The following is a 16,493-nucleotide window of genomic DNA, read 5'->3' as shown; positions in this document are numbered from 1 at the left end:
ATGTAGTCTGTTTCCCCTGTTCTGGAGGTGAAGCCTTATTCCAGTGCTGCAGTATTGTTTACATTGCAATAGCTAATGCTATTTGAAACTGGTCTTGCGATCACTGGTTATATTTTACTATATTTAGAACATTCAAGAAGGATAAGGTAAAAGTAGCTTTTATTTTTAATTTCAGTATTCCTTGGATCTTCCTTAGGATTTTCCTGCTCCCAAAATCAGCTTTGGAAGAGTACATATGAAGTATTTCTGTTTTGTCTTTTTTACTCTGGTACGTCATTTTTGTGGTGTTGTGCTATGTGAATGTAGGATGGTTTCATGCACAGAGAATGTGGGATGGGTGAATTGACTAGAAAAAGGAGAATGGCTTGAAGATAAGTGCTAGGATTACTCTTTCCTTGGACAAAGTTTCCTTATTTTAAGCTCTTTTGACAAATCCCTTTAACTCTCATTGAATGAGTCCTATTTACTTAAAGTGGAAACAGTAACTTACAATCAGCATGTGATTTTTGGCCGTCTATTGCCAGATCTGTTGTGCAAAGAGGCAGCATGCTAGGATTTTATTATGGATTATCTTCCAAACTGATCTAGCACTGTTGCTTAGTTGGATGATGATATTAGTTTTAAATTAGGTCAGTCTATTTGGTCATACTGGAACTCTGAACAGCTTTTGATACAAGCAGCCAAGTAAATAGGACTCATTCAATTGTTACTTTGGCAAATGAGAGACTTTGCTGGTGTGTCTGTAGCTGCCCTCTAGTGGTTCCACTCATACCTATAATATAGGAGCAAGTCAGTACTTGATGGTCAATTGCATGACATCCCTGAGGAATTTGCAGTGTGGCATTCCTATAAGGAACTCTCTTGTCTTCCATCTTGTTTGATGTACAGGTGATACCTTTTGGTAAGCTCATTTCTAACCACTGGGTAGGGTCTCATCAGTATGCTGATGATCCTCAGCATTATACCACTTGTCCCATGGCCCTGCTAGTCTATTCTCTGCCCTGGAGGAATGCTTGAATGAATTCTCTAGAGGGATACATCAGAGCTGCCATGTCCTCAACCCTGGGAAAATAAAAGGCTTACTGCTGTGTTAACAGTATGAGAAAGCTCACTCCTCTTTCATGTCCCCACTTGTAGAAAGATTTGTTTGGAGGTAGAGTCACGTTAAAAATCTTGGCATCACTTTACACAATTCTTTTCCTGACAAAGCCAAGCATTGGCTTGATATGAAAATGGGGTTTTTCAGTTGCACAATTTGTACTTGCTGTGCCCTTTCTAATCCCATTGCAGCCTCACAATATCCTCACAACACATGTCCTCCTGCCCATGAGGCTTGATTACTGTAATTCTATCTGAGCAGGGCATGCAGCAGAGCATCTCTACAGCTTGTTCAGAAAGCAGTGGCATGCTTGCTCACCCATTCAAGCAACTGTGATTATATTATGCCAGCCTTGCATTGTCTGCATTGACTGCCAATTAATGTTGATTTAAAACTGGCACTGTTGTTTTTTAAAGGTCTCAACAGTGTTGGGCTTGTCTTGCTCAAGATCTCCTCCTTGAAAATTATTCTGGTAGATATTCTGAACCGCCCATCTTTTATGTCTCAGGCTAGTGATCAATTTTTTGTTGTTGGGGTAATCCTTGGGCTTCATACCTGCTATCTGTATGTATTAGGCACCATTGGGTTAGTATATAATCCCTTTCTTCTGTATTATTATGGATCACAGTTATGCTGATTTTAAAAATATACAAACACAAAAAGCTTACAGTCTGCTTTTAAGTGATTCTAAAATGGGCATCAAATTTGATACCAAATATAAAAATAATTATGCTGAAGCTAAGTAGTTAAAAATTATTAGCACTTCTAAAAATAATACTTTGCACAGCTTAGCAAGGAGGGGGATGCAAGGGTGGTTAATTATATCTGTCCTTTTTAAAGAAAATAAGTATTGTCTTCTGATGGTTGAAACAACAAATTGCGTCCAGACACTCAGCAGCAGTGACACCCCCTGATGCTGCTGGCAGCAATGGGAGAGGGGCGGCATATCCTCCTGTGCAGAAGCCCCCACCTGTTCCAGATGTACTCCACCAAAGGATTTCCCAAGAGGAGTATTCCTTTGAGAAGGCCCCAACATCCTCCAGGGAGGAAAGAGCAGTGGTGGTAGTTCTAGTAGTAATAATCACACTGCCTGTTCGTTATATAGCACTTTTCGTCAGGAGATCTCACAGTGCATCGTAATGGTCTGTGAGGTAGAGCTGTGCTATGTATCCCTATTTTACAGACAAGTAACTGAGGCACAGAATAAGGCCTGGTCTATACTACAAAGTTATGCAGACGTAAGCAGCCTTGCATCAACCTAGTTGTGCAGGTGTCTGCACGTAAAATTTGTCTCCCACTAGTGTAAGTGCCCCGTTTTGGCAACACAGTAACCTCACCTCCCCGAAGGGCATTGAGCCAGGGTCAATGTATTGAGGTTGACACAATGCCAAGGTAGACACTGCATTAGCTGTGTTGATCCTAACAGTCCTTCGGTAGCTGTCCCACAATGCCTGAGGCTAGTCACAACTGTGAACTCTACCATGCAGGGCTCATAGAGACCAGAAGCCTTCCCCCCTACCCTCTTTGAGACTCCAAGATTTTTTGAAATGCCTTTTCCTGATTGCCAAGCTTAGCGAGCACACCTAGCAGCTCTCCACTGTTGTGTGCATCCTGGCTACACATTTCAGATGTGCTCTGGCTTGGAATAGACAGGGGATGCTGGAGATGAGGCTGTGCAGGCACAGCCATGGACCAGTCATGGAAGTGTGGACATCAATGAGCAGATTGCACAGGGGATGCAAGAGAAGGACAACAATGGAGATCAGCAGCAGTGCTGCCCGAAAGCAAAGGAAGTGCAGCAGGTATACCAGAAGGCCAGGGAGGCCAACAGTCAACCTGGTGCTGAGCCGCAGACCTGTCATTTTTACAAAGAGCTGCTGCCATATTTGGCGGAGACCCCAGCAGCACCCCACAGAGCATCATGCATACCTCAAAGGAACCCGAAACACAGACCTCCTCATCCTCACGCCAGGGGAAGAGGATGAGGAGGAGCATGGGGGACATGTGACTGGGGGTACAGCTATGCCGCAAACCAGGATCTGTTTGAGGCTCTACCACAGTCCAGTCAGTTCTGGCAATCAAGCACGGGAAAGTCCGCTGTGGGGGAAGGAACCTCGGGTAAGTGTGTAAATGTATTTCTCGTACAAAGATATACTGATGGTGCCCCCAACTTAGCAAGACACAGCTACTGACTTTTAATTAATTTACTCATACTAGAGAGGTAGTGCTACAACAAAGAGAGAGATAGCGTTATCTGCTTTTCATTCCCTAGAACTGTTAGCTGGGGGTGGCCATGTTGAGCAGTTTGTTTATGTAGTTTGTCCCTTGAATCTTCCTGAGAGATCTGGATGAAACTTCCATGGAGATACTCTGCAATCTTCTCCCGAAGGTTTCTAGGGATGGCAGCCTTATTTCTTCCTCCGTCGTAGGATGCTTCCCCATGCCAGTCTGCCATAACTTTAGCAGGCACCATTGCAATAAACAGGGAAGTGGCACGTGAACCCAAGCAGCTGCGGGACACCAGCAGCCACTGTGTTCTCCATGATATCAGCTAAAATCACCACCATCTGTGGAAAATTGTACCACTATTTAGTGCCATTGCCTAATACTCAGTTTCATGCAACTGAGCAATTCCCTCCGCATTTCACTCACCCTGGTAGGCGAAAGTCAGCATGGCTGGTGCTGTGAAGGGTGCCATGCACAAGCACTCCAAAGCAGAAGTGCCAATAAGCATGTCTTGTTTAGAGGAGCAAGGGAAGGGAGTTCTGAATCTTGACTTTTGCTTTTTATCGTGACTATACTGACAATGATACCTCTGTCTGTTTTAGCAGTAGCTGCTGTGGTTGCAGCCTTGAGGGTTTCCCCCTGCACACCCAGGGACTGCCTGCTCCAGATGATGAAAAGAAGAGATCTTGAGAAGAAATGTTCAGCAAAATCTTGCAAACCAGTGCTGCATTGGAACATGAGCAGAGGACCTGGAGGGTGAATATTTCAGATTGTATGGAGAAGGAAAGAGCGGACAGGAGAAAGGCACTGGAATCCCTGCAGAAAAAGGAAAGGGAGATACACCAAGGCATAATGGGGCTTCTCCAGCAACAAACACAGATGCTTCAGACTCCTGCGGATGTACAGATTGACAATCCCGGGCTCACTTCCCTTTGCAGTCTATGGGGAACTCCATTATAGCACCTCCCTGCACCCACTCACTCAATGTTCCCCATGGCATCAGGGGACTCATACTGATACTTACCACTCCACACCAGGATGTTCTTTCCCATTTAGTTCTGTGTTACATCTGGACCAGCAGAGAAGGAGATACACATTTAAGTACAGCAAGTTGCCGTGGAAACTTTTTATTGTTCTTGTAGCAAAACTGAAACTAACACGAAAGTGAGGCTTTGCACTGGGGAGGGAGGAGCGTGCAAACATATAAAGGAACAGAACAGATTCCTCCACCCTACTTTAAAAAACTTCCTACATATATATACATTATCATTTACGCGGTTGACATGAAACATTATATAACCTAGCTAAAAGTTGAGGGTGGACTGTTGCAGACTCTCAAATTGCACAGGATTATTCTGCCCTGGAATAGCAACTCACTAACTGAACAATTTATAAATTCAGACACACAACTAGTTTTCGCATTCTCTTGGGATAATGTGTGATGGCAATGTGTCCTGAACAAGAGGAACACTCGGTGCTATGGAATCAACTGGATCTGGTATCAAAGTTTCTTCCAACAAGTCATTGAAATTAGGAGTTGTAACAGAAGGAGGTTCGATCAGAGGAACAGAAAGTCCTACTGGAACATCCCTGGACTCCGGTACTAGTCGAGGCTGCAAATGGTCAATATGTCATTTCCATAAAATACCATCAGACAGTTTTACCACGAATGAAACAGGTCCCATCCATTTTACATGTTCTCCAGTACCCATTTCACTCCACATCTGTAGTTTCAAGTCCACACCAAGTCTCCTACTTGAAAAAACGTGATGACAAGTCTCATGTAGTTGATCGATTTGCATAGATTGGGAAGTCGCTACATGTGAAGCAATTTCAGGATGTAGCAGGTCCCAACAAGCACACAAAGATCACTTCAAGAAAAGAGTTGCAGGTGACTATATGGTAGTAGCATGTGATGTGTTCCTGTAGACAAGGAAGAAATTGTCCACTTTCTGCTGACAATTCAAAATAGATTTATTAGCTCTTAAGGTATGTTTAAGTGTCTGTACAAAGTGTCCATTTGTAGCAGGGTGGTAAGGAGCTGAAGGTACATGCTGAATTCCATTTGAAGCTAGGAACCTCTGAAATTCTTCAGAAAAGAATTAAAGTCCATTGTCACTCACCAACTGTAATGGTAAACCAAATTGGCTAAACAAGGTACAAAGATGTCCAAAGATCTTAGCAGCTTGGGCACAGAAACCGAAACAACCCTATCAGTCTCTGGAGACAATCCATCCAGGATGGGGCTGGGCAACACTGGCTGAGCAGTGTGAAGAAGTTGCTTCCTGTGCCATATTTGATCAGTATATAGCTGGCACTAACCTAGGCCTTTCAGCCTAGAAGTCTTAGAAGTCTTTCTGAAAACTTCTGGCCATTTTGAATGAGCATCAACTACAATGAAAATAATATAACCTTCTAAAGATCTGGCAAAGTTCACATGAATATGTATCCAAGGAGTCTGAGGCCATGACCAAGGATGTAGATGAACTGAGCCAGGATTGTGCTGAATTTAGTGACATTAGTATACTTCACCTGTCTGTCAATATCTTTGTCGATCCCCAGCCACCAGGCATGACTCTGGGCTGCGGCCTTCATCAGTACAATGCCAACATGACCTCTAAAACCTGAGATTGAAATGATTTTGGAACAGTCACTCACATTCCCCATAAAATACAGCTATGATTTATAGATAATTCACATTGATGTGACAGAAACTGTGTAAACCCGATTCTTATGATACAGCACTATACTGTGTAGCACCATTCCTTTCACAAGAGAAGGCGCACCATCCTTCGTCATTTCTTTGTTGATTTCTGTGCTAGTGATGGGCAACCTATACATCAAATGGAGACAGAACACTTTATCTGCAGTTTCTTTGGGTTGACTAGAGCTTAGGCATGACAGCCCATCAGCATTGCCGTGCTTGAGTCCCTTTATGGAATTGAATAATGTAAGAATGACCTGAAAGTAGCCATGTCATTGTTGCATACAAGCAGCAGCTAATGATAAATTCCATCTTTTGGTCCAAAAATTGAAAGTAATGGTGATGAGCCATCAGCAAGGTAAAATGTCTATCATACAAATAGATATGGAACTTTAGAATTCTGAAGATAATGCTTAGAGCTTCCCACTCTGCACATAGTTCTTCTCAAGAGTAGTGACTGTTTGTGATGCAAAGGCAATTGGTTTCTCCATGCCATGAGGAAAAATGTGGAAAAGATCTGCTCCCACATATCATGAAGTATAACATGCCAATTGTAGTGGTAGCAAAGCATCAAAATGCATAAGAACCTCAGCTGATGTCAACAGTTTCTTTGCTTCCTTAAATGCACAATCACACTCTTTAGCCCATTTCCATTTTTTCTTTGTTTGTAACAGCTCATGTAAAGATGCCAAGACTGTTGCCAGATTAGGCAGGAATATACAATAGTAGTTAAGCAGTCCTAAGAATGAAGCAACTGTGATACATTCTCGGGCAATGGCACTTCAAGAACGACCCTTCTCTTTCTCTGGCAATTTCATTAAGTCTGTGGTGTCAATTACATGTCCAGGGTATTCAACTGAAGGTTTGAAAAATTCACATTTGTCTTGACATACTTCCAATTCATGATCTTTCAAATATTGCAAAACAGCATCCACATTTCGAAGATGATCCTCTTGATCCTTTTCTGTAATATGGATGTCATCCAAATAGCATTGAACTCCATTCAATGCCATCAGGATCTCATCCATGGCTTTCTGAAACAGGACCAGTGACAATGTGATACTGAAAGGTGACCCGTTGTAACAAAATAAGCCTTTTTACATGTTGATTGTGAGATATTTACAAGATGCTGGATCAATCTCCATTTGTCAGTATGTACTGAGCCAATCCAATTTATTGAAACAAATAAACCTTCAGTATGAGTTAGTAGGATACTGGTCTGCACATAAAACTAGATTCAGCATCACTTTGAAATCGCCACAAATTTGGACTGAGCCTTCCTTCTTGATCACTAGCATGATGGGTGTAGCCCACTCCCTACGTGAAACCAGTGACAAGACTCCAGTGTTCACTAAACAGTCCTAATCAACTTCTACCAGAGGCTTTAGATTGTAAGGCATAACTCTGGGCTTGCAATATTTTGGCTGGCTGTCAGAATTAACAGTGAGCTTCACTGACACGTTGCTTATCTGTCCAAGCTCTTTTTCAAAAACTTGGAAGTGTCTGCCCAGTATTTTTGGAAGCTTTCAAGGTGCTTTCCTGATCGCCTTGATCTTGGTCCAATTCTCCTTGAGCTTCTCAAGCCAAGGTTTACCAAATAATGGTGGATACTTTTGTTCAATCACATACAAGAGTAATACAACTGATTCTTCATCTAGGTTAATTTCCACCTGGACTATCCCTTTTGGTACCTACTTCTTTCTGGTATATTCCTTCGCGGATACCAAATTTGTATCCATATCCGATCCACAAAAATGGTCTGAGGATATCCTCAGATTTTCAGGGCTCTAGGTGTCAATCTTCAAAAATGTGGAGGTTTCTTCCAGAGAAACTTGTGACAATGTCCGGTGATAGGTAGATGCGGACATCAGTGAAACAACAGCTCCAATATCAAGCTCCATTCTTGTAGGAACTCCTTCAATCAACAGTGTAACCCACGTGCCATCTCTCACTCCAGCTTCTGATAACATGTATGGTGTTAGGTCTTGGTAGTGTCACTAGAGGTTTTGTCTTTTTCTGCATTATGAATTCTCAACTGCCATCCTGTTCTTAGGTTCAGTCTTCACAGATGTCTTCTTGGATGTATCGTTGCTGGTCATTGAACTGTTTGGCAGGTCACAACAATATGTCTTTTCAACTGGCACTGTCTCCAAATGACCTGGTCTGCCCAGCAACCTTTCTCAGCATGCAATTTGTGCACACTGGCCACATGGAAATTCCTTACATTCTCTATCTCGCCATCTCATAAAATGAACTCAGTTCATGCTAAATTTTTCTCTGCAGTTTCCTTTGCGACTGCTACTTCATGTGATGTGGTATAACACTGGGGAGTAAGGGTTAAGGAGCAGTTCTGGACCCAGAAAGCCATGCCTGGTCATCCTGTTGGGCATGCTTACAATGGGTGTTGAGCTCAAATAGGAGCAGCTCAGCTCAGTCTAGGCAGACATGGTGCAGGCTCCTGCCGAGAAGCCGCTGGGGCCCCAGGTGGCTGGGATCAGGCCCCATGGCCAAGCCACCGCAGGCGCTTCAACAGCAGAGGACAGCAATGATGATCCCAACCGAGAGAGGAGGAGCCTCCAGATCTTAACCAAAGAGGACTCCCGGGGGAACTCAGAAGCAAACCAGTGGCACCAGCAGAGGAACTGAAGTTGGGATAGGAAGTGGCCCAGGGAGCAGGCATAGGATGCCCACCTCCTAGGTCACATAGTTTGAATTAGTGTTTCATTGGGCCCTGGGTTGGAACCCAATGGAGCAGAGCGGGCCCAGGTTCCCATACCCCCAGCTATTGATTCTCGCCACTGGGCGATACAGACACTGACTTTAGCTGCTAGGCGTTGTGGCTATTGACTCCAGCCACTGGGCAATGGGGCTCAACTCTCACCCCTGGGGGACGCAGTTATTGATTCTCGCTACTGGGTGATGCAACTGATGACTCTTGCCATGACTAGGTGGTACTGCCAAGCACAGACACCAACCATCCCAACACGTCAACTGTCTTCTTGAATGTAAATGCTGATACAAACAATAACTTCTTCTGGATCTTGATATTGCATAATCCAGAGACAAATTGGTCATGCAGGACATCACTTAATATTTGTCCAAACTGACAGTGCTCTGACAACTTCCTTAGAGCAGCAGCAAACTGCTCCTGACGCTCCACTTCCCCGATATCATTCTGTTTTCGTTAATGGGGTAGGAGAAAAATGTTCCTGCGCTGGTGCAGTAATTGTGATGTACATGGCAGTTCCAGGTACAGTCGGAGAGACAATAGGTCACACTTGTCCATGTGCCTTTGGGACCCATCGCTGTCAGCAAGGTTGAAACTCACTGTCCATTTAAATGGTGTTGTGGGTTATAAACTGCTCAAAGTGTTCAAGGTACACCTTCCATGATTCGCGTTTTTTGTCGAAAATTGCCCACCAAAGTTGCCACTTCTCTACTCTCCTGTTAGACTTCACACCTCCTGGACTACTTCTCTGCCACAGGGAAACTGTTTTTTGTTAGTGCAGAAAGACAAACAAATGAACAATCTGCCTCCTCTGGCTGTGTGCAGACTGCAGAATTTTTCCTATGGATGTACTTGGGCTCCCTCTGCTGGCTGTACATCCCCTGTGCAGGCTAAGTTGTTTGCCTGATTGCACGTGGTCAGCCAATAGGGCTGCCTATTTCCCTCTCAGTGCTTTGTTTGCAGTAGCTCCAGGCAGCAACCTATCCCTTTGTTCTGTCTTTACTGTGAGTTCCCCCTCTCTCTGTGTCTGGTTCATGATGTCCCAGCAGCAAAAGCAGCCATCTGTCTCCTTGTGCCTCTAGGTGAACTCTCCCCCTCTTTTTATAATATTCTTTGCTTACTTTTTCTTCTTGGTCAGGCACAGGCAGCGTAGGACACTCATGGGACAGAAATCCTTCACCACCAAATGTTCTGTCTGCACCCAGCTGAGAAGGAGATGCAGACACAGAGGAGCTCCACAGCTCACTGCTGTCAAAACTATTGTTCTGGCAGCAAAAGTGAAACTAACATGAAAGTGAGGCTTTGCACTGTGGGGGGAGTGCTCAAATATTTAAAGGAACAGGACATCATAGAATCATAGAATATCACAGTTGGAAGGGACCTCAGGAGGTCATCAAGTCCAACCCCCTGCTCAAAGCAGGACTGATCCCCAATTTTTGCCCCAGATCCCAAATGGCCCCCTCAAGACATCACATTCTGTTCTGTTAATTTATTAAGTTTTTAATATATTTGCTTGTAAGTAGCACCGATTTTTAACACTGATTTTGTTTCTCAATAAAATTCTATTCTGTGGGAAATAGTTCATCTTTATTAGTTCACAATATATGCTGCAGACTGCCTTGCAGTACTGAATGCACCCACTTACTTGTTATTGTACAGTGTGACATAATTCATTCAGTAATAAATACAGTGTAATAATCATAAATGTACAGCAAGACCCACAAAATTAAGAGGTGCATCGACAGTTTTGTATTCACAGATGGCACCAAGCACCACACAATTCCTAACAGGCCCCAGAACTGCAGGCCAAGTAGAGCACAGTCCACCACAGTACATTACAATGGCACACTGTTAAAATGCTCTCAAGGCCTCCCTCAGCCATATAGCTCCACACTGAGATCTTCTAATTGCCCTTGCGTCTGGCTGTTCAAACTCAGCAGACAGCTGCTCCGCCTCTGCCCTTCACCCCAGAAGCAACTTTTCCCACTTTACCTCACAGGTATTATGCAGGATGCAGCACTAGAGCCCTGCAGATCCATGGATATCCGCTTTACATCCACAGATACGTGCAGCCCGGATGCAGTTCTTTGTTTCTCATCTTTGCGAATTGGATGCAGATCCAATTTTTTTTTTCTGCACAGGGCTCAGAGTAATGGTACTCAATGGAGGGCTGCAGTTTCAGGGGGCTGCCCATGGGGCTGAACCCCAAGCCCTGGTGCCCCCTACAGGGCTAAAGCCCAGAGTCCCGAGCCCTGGCACCCTCCTTTGGAGGGAGTGCCAGGGCTCTAGACTTTAGCTCCATGGGGGACTCAGGGCACCAAGCCTCAGCCCCATGGTGGGCTCGGGGTTTGGGGCTTCTGCCCTATGGGGCCACGGCCCTCCTGAAACAGGCTCGCGGCCCCCTATAGGGCCAGAGATGCCCAGTTGAGGACCACTGTTCTAGAGGGTGCTGGTGTGGGTGCGAATGCAGATACATATAAAAGGTGGAGTGCAGATCGTGGGTCAGATGCAATTTAATTACCGTGGATGCAGATTGGATGCTGATCCAAATTTTTGTATCTGGGCAGGACTCTACACAGCAGGCAGCTATAACCATTGGGATATTTTTCCTAGAGATCCAATCTTGTGAGTAAACAATGCCATCATCTCTTCAGTCTTCTAAAAGTACACTAACATGTCATTCTGCACCTGCTGAGCCAATAGCTGAATCTCTCCTTGTTGCTGTCAAGTTGGTCAGTGGACAGCTTCATGAGCTTCAACATCCCCAATGGTGATCCATCAATTGGAAAAGAAAGTCCTTTCTTGCAGCTTTCCGAACAGTACTGTGTTCTTAAAGATATGGCTCTCCTAACCAGCCAAAACTAGTGTTGGTGAAGTGTCTCCGATGATCTCCAGTGTTTGCATAACTATAGGAAAGTAACCCTTTCTGTTAATATACTCTTGGGCAAGGTGGACTGGTGTCAAAATAGGACTCTGCATGCTGTCTGTCACTCCATCGCAGTTCAGGAACCCCACTGCTATAGATCCATCCACTGTGTCTTGCATATTTCTGAGTCACAATTAATGGCCCTGCGCACTTGGATGACAACTCACCAGTAGCAATCCGATGTTGCAATCATCGCTCACTCCTCTGCTGTCAGTGCAGCTCTCATTCTGGTGTCCCTGCTTTGAGGCCCAGATGTTGTGCTCCACCATTTGCTGCTTCTCCGTCAATGCCACCAAAAACCTGGAGTTGATTTTCACTGTCCCACAGCAATCTGTCCTCAATTAAACTGTCATGTTCCCCGCTTTTCAGAGTAACAGCCGTGTTAGTCTATATTCGCAAAAAGAAAAGGAGTACTTGTGGCACCTTAGAGACTAACCAATTTATTTGAGCATAAGCTTTCGTGAGCTACAGCTCACTTCATCGGATGCATACTGTGGAAAGCACAGAAGATCTTTTTATACACACAAACCATGAAAAAATGGGTGTTTACCACTACAAAAGGTTTTCTCTCCCCCCACCCCACTCTCCTGCTGGTAATAGCTTATCTAAAGTGATCACCACTGATGCAGTTTTTCTTGCGGCTCTGCAAACACCAGAGGTTTGTGCATCCTGTGCTTGCAACAGTCAGGACAATAGTGCAGAGCTGTGGCAGTTCCATGCGTCTGTCAGAGGCCGACGACTCCAGCCCCAACTTCAAAGCACTGTCTACAGAGCTATTTTTAGGGTGCTAACATGACCCCTGGGAGGCTTGCACCCGTGGGCTTCAAATCGCTGTGTAGACATGCCCTGCTAGGTCAGTAGTTCCAGACTGGCCCTGACCTCGCAAAGACTTAAGCATGTATTTAACTTTCCACACACACTCACATACATAAAGTTTAAAATATGTGTAAGTCTTGCAGGATCGGGGCCGGGTGAGCTGCTTTATGGGGTCTGGAGATAGACAGGGTGTGGGGAGCAGGATCAGTGAACACTGTGGTGAGCAATGAACATCACGTTCACAGATACAGACCACAGACACACCATAAATGATCATGGCTTTTTGCCTTCTTGTCCCCTGCAGGAACCCACCCCGTCTCCCTGAGCAGTACAGAACAAGTGATCATACTTCTGGGTCCCCTACCCTGGGACAGAGGGAAGTATAAATAGATGATGGGGACCCAAACCCAGAGGGAGTTGTGGGGATTGTTTCTATATATTACGTACATTTAATTATATTGGTGATATAGAGACTTTTAAAAGGAACTAACAACCACAAGTAGCAGGATGGTTGGGGATAGTCTGTTTGGGAAGGGGATAATCTATATGGAAGAAGCAAACAAACTCAAATAAAACAATATAAGAATAACAGTGAGCCAAAGCGCACCACCTTGCTGTGGAAGGATATTAAGGGAGCACAGGAGAGGATAAGGATTTTTTTAAAAATTCAGAATCTTCTAGTGGAGCATATTGTTAGCGTGTGTCCCACTAGTCTTCTGCATAATATTAATCATCACACGCATTCTCTCTTGCACCACCTGCTATTGTTTGTCACACTCATTGCTTCTCGTCTTGAATTGTATTGGAAGCTTCTTGTAGCAGGCACCATGTGTGCCTATGTGTATGCATACAGCCTGGCAAAATTTGACACCAATCTTGGTTGCAGCCTTTGGGCTGTAGTGTAATATAAATAACAAATAATAACGGAATATTATTTCATTACTACTAGTGTTTATACTTGTTTTGTTTGTTGTCTTTGCATCCAAGTATTCTATCAAGGCAATATAATTATTAAGCCCCGATTCAGCAAATCCCTTAAGCACAATCTTAAATCCATCCCTATTTGGTCTAAATTTCATGATAGTGAAAGTTAAGCACATGCTTAAGTGCGTTGCCGAATTGAGGCCTAATTCTGTATGTGTGTAGAGCATTCAGTACTTATCATTTATAATACAAGAGTATGATCTGTGAATGAGCAAACATACTATTTTCCAAGTCAGTCACACTATGTAGAAGAAACTACCTGATATAAAACAAGAATGACTGGAATGGCTAACTTCAGCCTTGGTATAAACAGTCACTATTATGTTGTCTTCCTCATGTAAACAATAGTTACTGAAAAATAAAACTAATCTAAACTTAAGAAAAGCCCTTAGGAATTTTTCTGACATGGTATTCATTACAGAGGTTGGGTCATGCTATCACTGCTCTTAGAACTACATATATATATATACATACACACACACCAGAACATTTTAAGAGATTTCTTTTGCTATAGCTAATTAAATCGGATCACAGCCTGTTGAGTAATTGAGAATTGTTTTTGTTTGTTTTTAAAGTACTTTTGTGCAATGGACAGTTTCACAAGCACTTGCAAGAAATTTTTGTTCCCTTGGTCGTCCGCTATGTCGATCTCATGGAATCATCTATTGCCCAGTCCATTCATAGAGGTCTTGAACAAGAGTCCTGGCAGCCTGTCAAGTAAGTGTTTATAGAAGGGCTAACCTACCTATATCTTTATACCCAATTTGCTTTAATCCTCTATTGTCCTGTAAGTTCTATTTTTTATTGTATTCCTACATTGTTTATTTCTTCACAGGAGCATCACCAACAGTCTTCCCAATGTAGCTCTTCCGAAAGTTCCAAGTTTCCCTCTTAATCTTCCACAGATACCTAGCTTTTCTGCACCAACTTGGATGGCTTCTTTATATGATTCCACGTGTGTATTCTTCACTGATCTTCTGACTGTACGTCAGCTCTGCATGGCCTTGCTGGTGTCCTGTCTGGTGATATTTGGATTGCATGGTGTTTAGGATTGTGTAGTTGGAAACAATAATTTCTCAGTTGTGAGCCAAGCATGGAATGTCAGTGCGTGGTGCATTTTTAGTGCATAAAAATACAGCAATGTTATAGCTAATATCTCACTTAAAATCAACTTGGCAAAGGTTTGTTGTGGTACAGTTAACAGTCTAAATGCCATAACTGCTCTTCTTATTCAGTTAATAAGCAGGGGAGAAAAATTAAAATAATTGTTCTTAGACCATGTTTTCATAAACTACAATAGCTCTTCATGTTTTCACATGAATGTGACTAATTCATTGCATGTGCAAAATGGTTCAGAAAACAGTTTCAACATTTGTTTGCAAGATTCCAGTTAGATTTAAAAATTCTCAATCTTAACGGGAAACTAAAGATTAGTATGTCCAAAATTTGACCTGCATTAGTTTCTTTTTGTGTTTTTTTTTTCACCATGCTTCTTGGTTTTTTTTTAATGGAGCCAGTAGCCCATGCCCAGTTGATCAATCCCAAAATAACATACTGAAGCTTTGTGTGTCTACCTGTTTGTGTATGAGTATGGATGTGCATGCACAGTTGAGGAAAATAGTTTTGGGTAAAGAAACATGTTTCACTTATAAGTTTTCAAAAGAGGGGGTTTTGTAGAAGCAACAACAGAAGATATTTTTAAATTTTGAAAACTAATCTTGACAATATCCTTTAAAGCTAAAGATAATTTAATGTTTTGGAAAACAAGGGGTTTTTTTTGTTTTGTTTTGTTTGTTTGTTTGTTTGTTTTTACAAGCAGATGTCTAAATCCATTATCACACATGAAGTTCTGTGTTTGTGATAAGAATTACGTAGCCAAGTGTATTGAGTAATGTGTCTACAGACTTTTGGCACTTGTTCATTAGCTGTAATGGGATTTGTTCTTTCTGGCTCCCCTAAGGAATTGTCAACCTTTTTCTTCCCCATCCTTAGGCTTTTACACCCTTTGTTTTGACTGTAACACTGCAAGTTTGCACCTACATACTTTTGCCTTTATAAATCATTATTCCAGCTTTGAATCACAACTCAGTGGTGTTTTGCCCTTCAAAACTCTTCCGACCTGCTTATTCCTGTCCTTTGAAGGTTACTGTCTTAAACAGTGTCCTCCACACTTTACACTTTCTTGAGACTTAATGTTCTTAACTGTGGTCTTCTAACAATCTGCACTTATAGCACTTCTGCCCCGTAAAAATGAATTTTAATTTACATTTTACATATGTGGACATGAGTTGGAGGTTTTTACACACAGATGTTTTCCCCTGGGAAAATATATATAGTAGGTTCCCCAAATTACTGATATTAAGGACTGGTTGTATTATAGGCAGGGCTGCCAAACACTTTGTATTATAAGACTCTGTCTTTAGTTACTTATAACTTTGCCACCTGTAACTGACTGGGTTGAAATTTTCCATGTTGGTTGTCTGCATCAGGCTAAGTTTCTTCAGAAAATTTCAGCCAAAAGGGTTCAGCCATTCTGAGAATGGAGGAAGGGGCAGATACGTTGTTTTGCCTATGTTAAAAAATATTCTGATGATCTTTTCTTCAAGCAGTTGTAGTACCTTAAGACTTTAGAGCAGGAACTTGTAATTTGGCAGGGGGTGGCCTTAGTGTGAGGGGTGTGCCTTTTGCCATCCCCATGGAAACTCACCCAAATTTAGTCACGTTGTAAGCCTTTACCCAGAAATCCTAATTCTGGCATTTCCTAAGCTTAATAATGTCCTCTTAATGTAATTTATCTGTTTGTTTATTTATAATTTTGCATAATCTTTGTAATAAAAATGAGTGAGAGAGGGAGTGTTATTAAAGATGTACAAGTGCCATAGGGCCAATTCTATCATCGGCTGCACCGGCGTGTAACTATTTGAAGAGGATATAAAGGAGAGTCCTCCTATTTGTAATATCTCAGGGTAGCTGCCACAATGATGCACAAGAGTGCTCAGCAAAGGATGAA

General features: G+C 42.8%; 1 protein-coding gene across 7 annotated transcripts in view; it reads left to right on the top strand.

Moving 5' to 3' along the window:
• The window catches only part of CADPS2 (calcium dependent secretion activator 2), a 584,713-nt gene that overhangs the window by 497,966 nt on the left and 70,254 nt on the right, over window positions 1-16,493 (top strand). For 4 of the 7 annotated variants that reach the window (XM_084638323.1, XM_084638324.1, XM_084638325.1 and 1 more), the window contains 2 exons: window positions 14,059-14,200; window positions 14,319-14,438. In XM_084638323.1, the coding sequence (XP_084494449.1) occupies window positions 14,059-14,200; window positions 14,319-14,438 (262 nt within the window). The remainder of the gene's footprint in view (window positions 1-14,058; window positions 14,201-14,318; window positions 14,439-16,493) is intronic. The other 3 variants (XM_084638327.1, XM_084638328.1, XM_084638329.1) reach the window with 1 other exon arrangement.

This window comes from Lepidochelys olivacea (genome assembly GCF_965140295.1).
Source record: "Lepidochelys olivacea isolate rLepOli2 genome assembly, chromosome: 1".
Classification (NCBI taxonomy): Eukaryota; Metazoa; Chordata; order Testudines; family Cheloniidae; genus Lepidochelys; species Lepidochelys olivacea.
The sequence above is the reverse complement of the archived record's forward strand: the minus strand, read 5'-3'. Positions and strand labels throughout refer to the sequence as shown.